The sequence below is a fragment of the Vanellus vanellus genome (assembly GCF_965231255.1).
Source record: "Vanellus vanellus genome assembly, chromosome: 3".
In the NCBI taxonomy this organism is placed as follows: Eukaryota; Metazoa; Chordata; class Aves; order Charadriiformes; family Charadriidae; genus Vanellus; species Vanellus vanellus.
Genome location: NC_138907.1, coordinates 121,386,113 through 121,393,822, shown reverse-complemented (window position 1 = coordinate 121,393,822; position 7,710 = coordinate 121,386,113). Strand labels below are relative to the sequence as shown.

General features: G+C 44.1%; 1 protein-coding gene across 2 annotated transcripts in view; it reads left to right on the top strand.

The window, feature by feature from the left end:
* The first annotated feature begins 452 nt into the window (after positions 1-452).
* Positions 453-7,710, top strand: part of ATAD2B (ATPase family AAA domain containing 2B) — a 75,879-nt gene continuing 68,621 nt past the window's right edge. The window contains exon 1 of one of the 2 annotated variants that reach the window (XM_082481064.1): positions 453-663. In XM_082481064.1, the coding sequence (XP_082337190.1) occupies positions 508-663 (156 nt within the window). In that variant the 5' untranslated portion in view covers positions 453-507. Of the gene's footprint in view, positions 700-7,710 lie in introns of both variants that reach the window. The other variant, XM_082481063.1, reaches the window with a different exon arrangement.

Below are 7,710 nucleotides of genomic sequence, written 5' to 3'. Positions count from 1 at the left end.
TCGCGGCAGGGGGACAGCGGCAGGCGCCCCACCGCCGCCCCGCTCCCGGGGGACCCCGCCGGCCGCCACCTCCCCCGCGGCGGCCAGCGCCAGGCCCATAGAGCGCGCCGGCGCCGTGCTAGAACGTACGCGGCGGGGGCCCGCCTCGGCCTGCGCGCGGCGGCGGCGGCGGCGCAGCGCCCCCTGGCGGCAGCTGGCAGCCTCGCCGCGGACCGAGGAGAGAAAGGGAGAAGGGACAGTAATGGCGGCCAGTTAGTGCCAGACTGAGCCGAGGAGGCGGCGGCAGCGACGGGAGGAGCCGGCGCGGCTCCGTCTGTGGCTCTGCCCGGCGGACCGGCTTCCCCAGAGGACTTTTTTTCCTTCCTCCCCCTCCCCCCTCTCCCTCCCCTTCCCCTCCCTACCCGAGCCCCCGCCTGTCCGCCCTCCCTCCTCCCTCCGCGCCGGCGGCGGCAGCGGCGGCGGCGGCAGCGGCGGCGGCAGCCCCCCGTGTCCCCCCTCCTCGGGGCCATGGTGAACACCAGGAAAAGCTCCTTGCGCCCCCTGGGCAAAGCGGCGGCCGCTGCGGCCGGAGCCGGCAGCCATTTCATCTCGTCCCGGACCCGCTCTTCCAAAAGGGGCACCAAGGCAGATGCGGCCGGGCTGGAAGAGACGGCGGCAGCGCGGGTGAGGACCGGCGGGTTGACAGGGGACGGGGAGAGAGAGAGGCGGGGGGGCGGGGAGGGCAGCGGCGGTGAGGGCCTTGGCCGGGGAGTCGCTGGGGACAGCGCCGCTGCTGCCCGGGGGGGCCGCGGGTACGGGAGCGCGGAGGGGGGGGGGGTATTGCCGAGACGGCTGTCGGCTTGAGGGAGGGAGGAGGGACGGCGGAGCCGGCGGGGAGCCCGGGGTGAGGAGGGAGCGGAGAGCCGGCGGGGGAGCCCGGGGACGCGGGGGGCGGGGGGAGGGTGTCTGCGGAGAACCGCCCGCCGCGTCCCAACCGGCTTCCCAGCTCGGCGGGGAGAGGGGCGGTCTCCGCCGGGGAGGCGAGAGGCGCGGGCCGCTGACAGGGGCCGGGGACGACGACGACGACGACGACAACGGGAGGCGAAGTTGGTGCCCCGCTGCCGCCGGTGTCTGCGCCGGGCCGGGGCGGGCAGGGCCGGCGCGGCGGGCGGCGGGGGGCCGGCGGGGCGGCGGCGCGGGGCTCCCCCGGCGGCCGCGCCCGGCACTGCGCCGGCTGCTAGACAAAAGTTGGGAGCTGCGCCTGCAGCAACTTCCAATCCTCCCTCCCCTTCTTTTATTTTTTTCCCTTTTCCCTAAATGACCTCAATTCGGCTGAAGCCGGCGTTCGCGGCGGCTCCCACGGGAGAAAGCTGATGTTTGGGAAAGGTCCCCCGTTTTTGTGACACCCCCTCCTCCCCCCCTTCCTCCCCCCCCAAGCGGTGAAGGATGTAATTTTGCCGTCAGGATTAAGTTGAATGCTTTCCCAACCTAACTTGTTATAATGGCTTTGGTTGTACGGTCTTATGGTAAGTGAATTCTGTAGCCCTGTTTGGAAAATAAACGTTCGGTAAATTCTAATTGGAAGGAAGAATTCGGGAGCCTCTTTTTTTTTCCTTGTTGGCTCTAAATAGATTTGTTGACAACGACTGCATTTTTTTTTTTTAATTATAGGAAGGGCTTTTTTTTCTTGATGAAACTTCATGTATGGCTTTGAGGATTTAAACTAGTGGTTATAGCTGCCTGATCGGCATACGTATTTTGAAAGCAATGTAAATATGGAAGTGAAAATTGAGGGTCAGAGCGTTTGACAGTCATGCACCGACCGCGTCCCAGCCTCTGCTGAGGAGGAAGTTAATCAGACAAGTACAAAATCAGCAAGAGCAGCCAGAGGCAGATCAGAAGGTTGACACCTGGAATTGTCATAAAATCCTTTGCCCCATACTTTTAGTTTTAAAATACTAAAAAAAAAAAAATATTAAAAATGAAAAAAATAAAATCACTGGCTGGATATCCTGTACCTTCTATGCTTGTCTTTCAGTTCTTTCAGGCTTCACAGTTTTTCCCTTCCCCCCATCTTACTTTTTCTCCTTCTCCCCTATTGCTTCCTTGTTTAATTTCATTAGACTCATGGGCATGCAGCACTGTGGCTGTAAAAAGCTGTTCTGCTTGTTCTCGTATGCAGTTTCTATTTATTCATATCGTAGGTCTTGTGGTTTGTTAGGCAAGGTTTGGTGTAACCCTTACTGGCTTACTTCGCAGGGAGTTCACTGCTGCTAAAAAAAATAGGTCGAGCTTCTTTTCAAGTGTTTTTTGTCTATGAATAGTATTTTTATAGTACAAATTATTAAACTGTTTAAATTATGTTATTGTCAAGGTGTAAGGAAAGGAGATTGCGCTAAATACAGTCATAAAAATCTGTAAATACATCCCAGGATGTTGCCCACACTTCTAAAAAAGCATTTCTTCTGAAGTTAAGTGTATATTTTGATGTGTGGGAATGGACTTGTTTAACTTCACAACAAATCTCGTGTGTTAGCGGTAGATTTTTTTTTTTTTTTTTTAAGATGTGATTGCCAAAGATGAGCAGAAGTTATCCAGGAATGTTGTTTTTTTCTGCCTCCAGTGAATATTGTAATATCTCTCTCTCTCTACACCACCATATTTTAAATTTGTCTTTTTACAACTGTTTTTATTCTTCAGATGTAAGTATTTCACAGCGATACAGTGTCTTTCTGAGCTCCTGAAGCTTCTTGAAGTAGTGCCAGAGACGGATTTCAGTGATTAGAACGTGAATAAGTATAGCAGTAGGAAGACAAAGCCTTCGCTCTTGGAGGTGACTGTCAGCAGACAGATAGTGAAGCTGTGTTTTGTGCAGAAAGCGTACTGGGAACATTTTCATGCAGTTGTATGTATTTTTTTTTGAAGTTGACTGGAATAGTGTGTCCTTTTGAAATCTTTCGTGTGTCACGTAAGGAAACTGGCCTTACTACCAGCAGTTAATCAGGTTAATGGGCAGCTAGAGTTTGGAGCTGTGGCAGAGATGGTATGCTTCTTATTTGCAGTATGTGACTTAATTTTCTTCCATGGAGGTTCTGACTTGGACTCCCAGAGAAATGCTCTTCAGTAGCAATGCTTGTAATTACCTTTCAGAAAGTATTTTAAAAGATCATCTATTTGTTCCTTATTAGCAACAAAAATTGAGTTAGTAATCTAATGGCGTCCTGTAAGATGCTGATTAGACTAGATGAGGAGTTAGGAGTTCCTTTCTGCCTCTTTTATATCTATTCCCTTTGTCCTCCTTCTCCTTTTTTCCTCTTGGCTGTTTTCTGGTGTACGTAGAGTTGGGTTTTTTGGCTTACATTTACACGGATTGAGTTAAGTTTCTAGTTTTCCAGTTCAATATTATGTTGAGTTACATATTAATAGTGTCCATTTCTCTTTGATCTGAATCTGGAAGCAACACATATTCTGTGGAAATGGGCCATAATAGTCTAAATGCCTTTATCATATTCTCTGTATTCCCTGTGTAGTACTTGCTCATCTTAGAAAAAGCAATGACGTCAGTCTTTGAAAAATAAACTGTTTTGAATTATTGACTGGCGAACACACATTCAGCGACTGAGATGAATACATGTGTGTCCACTGACCAGAAGCCAGATTAAAATGAACAAAATCCCTCACTAAATGGATCAAGGAGCCAAGAAGTTTATTCTCTGAAATGATGTCATAGCAGAGTGCATAGAGAGGGTACGGAGAGGAAGAACTGGGCTGTGATTGATTTACACACTATTTAATAGAAATTGAAGCTATCCTTACATAAATTTATATTTTATCTCTATATAGAGAGTATGTATTTTTTTCGTTCTTAAAACTTGGGAAGTGTTACGGCTTTATAGTAAAGCATTCTGACAAGAAAAGTGCATCAAAATCTTCCAAGGTTTTCAGAAACATAGAATTATAATACGAGGCTTATAAATCCAGTGGGCTTCATTCACACTATGAAAGCATTGAGGATACTGTGACCGTAACTGGTTAAATTTGTGCTTCGGATTTACTGTCTGATGTTTTCGGATACTGAATTGGGATTGTTGGTAACACTTATCTGGCAGTTGAAATGATTTTTCTCAGTCATCTCAAAACACAAATCAAAAATGTTGATCAAGAAAACTGAATTTATCGTGAAGTAAACACTCTTAAATCATGTCAGCGTATTAGTTAGACATTTTAGAAATGTATACAAGATTAGCTTAATTTAATTAGCTAAGAAAGCATTAGCAGTGCCTTAAGAGCTACTTGAGAGCACTGTGATAATTGTAACACGCGATCCTAGCTAAAAGTAGTGCTGCCAACATCGTTCAACTTGCGCGGTGGCAACCCAGAGCTCTCCATTGTACTTAATTGCTCATAGGAGCAAACGCAGCCTTGAGGACTGACGTGGAGCACTGTAGTGTGGGAAGGTATAAAGCTAAGCAGCATTTTTGCGCTTTGTAACCCCAATATATTTCAGCGTCTCTTACTGTAATTTCTCAGTCTATAACAATATTATTTTTTTTTTTATTATTTCTGAGTGATAACACAGCTTTTGTAGAGTAAGCTTATTGCTATGTTTTACTCCTTAAAAAGTCTTTAATGGTCAGCTATTGAAAACAGAAAATGAGCTTTATTTATTATTTATCTTAAAATACTAGCTTTAAACATACCCCTTAGAGCTTTCTAAAACCAAAATTTTCCTTTATGGAAGAGCGTGATTCAGATCAGCATATTTTCTTTGTCTTCTTTGCAAAGTGTCTTGCAGTGCTCTGGATGTTCTGTGGTTTGGAATAAAGCTATAGAAAAAGTTAGAGTTTCTTCCTTATGCTGGAAAAATTACACTTGCTGGCATAAAGCTCTTCAGGAAAAAAAAAAGCTCCTGTCAAATATCTGTGTGTTTAAAGAACTGCATTGTCTTACTGTTTGAGTTTACAGCAACATCAATAAAGGTGCTGAGGCTAACGCTTTTACAGGTCTTTGAAATACATCCTGAAATATAGAGCCTTGTGAAGTTATTCCAAACAATTTCATTTAAAGGAAGATTCCCAAGAAAGCTCATCTTTTCACTGCGTAATAAAATGTCGTGTTCTTTCTGGTTTACTGGACTGCTGCTCTTTTGGGACTTAGCAGGAGAAAATCAGTGATCTAAAACGAATCGTGCAGTCTGTTCCTTGGTAGTGTGGTATTAATATGTCTGTGAACAGTGGGAAATTGAGCAATTGTTGGAAGCAATCTGAGTCCAAGTTTGTGTCAAAATACCATACAGTCAGCATTTGTAATCTTTCCATGTTTCCAAGGGGTGTCCTGAGTTTGAATTCGTCCTGTGTATCTGCCTAAATCAATCTGGGCCACTGTCAGAAGTCAGGACACCCCCGAGGAGCACGCGGTTTGTTTTTGGGTGGCGGTTGTGTGTCCTGGTCGAAGGTGGCTATCTTTGTCGCGCTCTCACAGGGCCTGGAAAGGAAGCAATCTAAGGACAAACCCTGTGAGTGAATAAGACCTCCAAAGAATACTCAGGAAATGGTGTTGATGTTTGGTGTGCTGCATTGCTTCCTCTGAATATTGGGCTTGTCCCAAGGTAATATTAATAAAAGCTGCTTCTCCAACTACTGTCTCTCAGTTAAAACTTAAAGCAGAAGGCTTAACCCGTTGCCGTGAGAGATCCCCTGGCAATTTTGCAAGAGTGGCATACAGCTCGGGGTTATGCAAGATAATTAGCTCAGGTAATTACATTCTGATCACCTCCGTCCCCCTGCAGTTTCAATTGGATGTGGTATAGTTTTGCACATCCTGCCCTAAATTGTTGAGTATTTGCTATACTGTGGAAAAGTTTTCATTCTAATCTAATGATGCTTTAAATGATTTCTGTGTAATACTTTATAAAACCCTTCTCAAACCAAAGCATCCAGCAAGTAGGCATCAGCGAGCTGAAGCTTTTGCTGCTCTTATTTTGTAGCTCTGACCATTTTAAAGGATGCTGATAGTTTATTAGATGTTTTGGCTCTAATGTCTTACTTTGTGTGTGGTTAATATCACTCATGAACTCACTGCAAAGGGAGCTGACGATATTTTTTCATCCTGTTTCATCCTATCGTTTTCCTTTTTTTTTTTACTCTTCATGGTTTGCTGCTTTTTCTAAACAATTTTTCCATCTCTGAGTTTACTTTTAAAATACTGTCTATATTACCTTTGAGATTTTCATGGTTTATTTTAACCATTAATTTTGCTTTAAATTGTTCAGATGTTGTTTTACGTTTACACCTGCTTGGACTCTCTTTCCAGAATAAATTTAATTTCTTCTTGCTTGATAGCTGTTTAAACAAGCCACTTTTCAACCAGTTGTAAGATGAATATGTTATCTTCTGTAAGTTTTTTAATTTTGCACTGCTGAGTATATGTGTGCTATAATAGCTTCAATTCTAGTTGAACCAGGTGTAAAGGAGGTAGCTTTAGTAGTCCTACCAGAAATACAGAATTTATGAGCTTGTCCAAGTTGCGTAGTTTTTGTAGCCTGTTCTGAATTTTGTGGTTTTACCTTTATGCTTCTAGTAGTGTATGTTAATGACCCATCTAATGTAAAGCTTTGGTGGAAAGTTTGTGTCCAGTTGCACTCAGAGCAGATGCTTCAGCTTGGGCAGTTTCATAATTTGTGAAATGGGCTTTTTGCTTTTCTCCAACCTTCAGTCAATTGCTTCATTTTTAATGGATAAGTATTTGAGCCGAGCTATTTAAATAACCCAAAATGAAGAAGCTGTTCTTTCTGTACACGTGGAAGAGATTACGTGAATTGAAATTTGTTGCCATGCTTCAGCAATCCCTCATTCCAAATACTTAATAACTACCTTCTATTATTTCTCTGATTTATCTTTCAGACCTTGAATGTTGTTTTTATTATGATTTAAATTTCAATACATTCATCTGAAGATTTCATAGTTCAATTTTGCAGTTTTAATCTGTTTTTTTTTTGTTTAAAATAATATCTTCAAGTGCATTGTAGCTAGAGATAGAGAAGTGTTTTTAATCCCATGTTTTTTCACACAGAAGGCCACCTTGCTGTAGCTTCACTTGCTATAGACACTTCCTTGCTGAGTTTATTGAGTTGAGTATCTGGTCATGTCCAAACCTTGGGGAACCCTCTGGTCCAGGGGTTCTCTCTGTTGTACCTGCTATTCTCAGTCAGATCATTCTGCTGCTTTATTTTGGTTTATAGTAGTACTAAAAGGAGACCATGTCCTCCAGCCTTTCTTTGGGTGGGATGGTTCAGCAGAAACAAGATGAATTTTTGGGGACAAAGGGTAGGAAAAAAAATTGTGGTTTGAATGTTTTCATTTTTTCCACTTCTGAATTGTAATAATTCTTGAATATTTACATAAATATAATTTTTCCTTTAAAAGTCTTTGTTAACAGAATCTAGAAACTCATTGAAACATGGTTCTGACTAAAAATGTCTGGCTTTTAGTATTCCTTTAGTGTTAAATTAGGAAGATCAGTGGTTTTAAAAACTTCCGATACGTGGATCTTCCAGAAAAACTTCTGAGTGAGGTGTGGGCCCCCATACAGCAGGTAGAGACCTCTTCTCAGTAGACTTGCTCTTCTGAAGGGGTGTGATTTCACATGTGCTGTTAACTGTTGAGAAAACAGAGAGCCTTGCCAATATTCATGCTTGCCTGGCCATTCGATTAGCTGGATCAGCATCAGGTT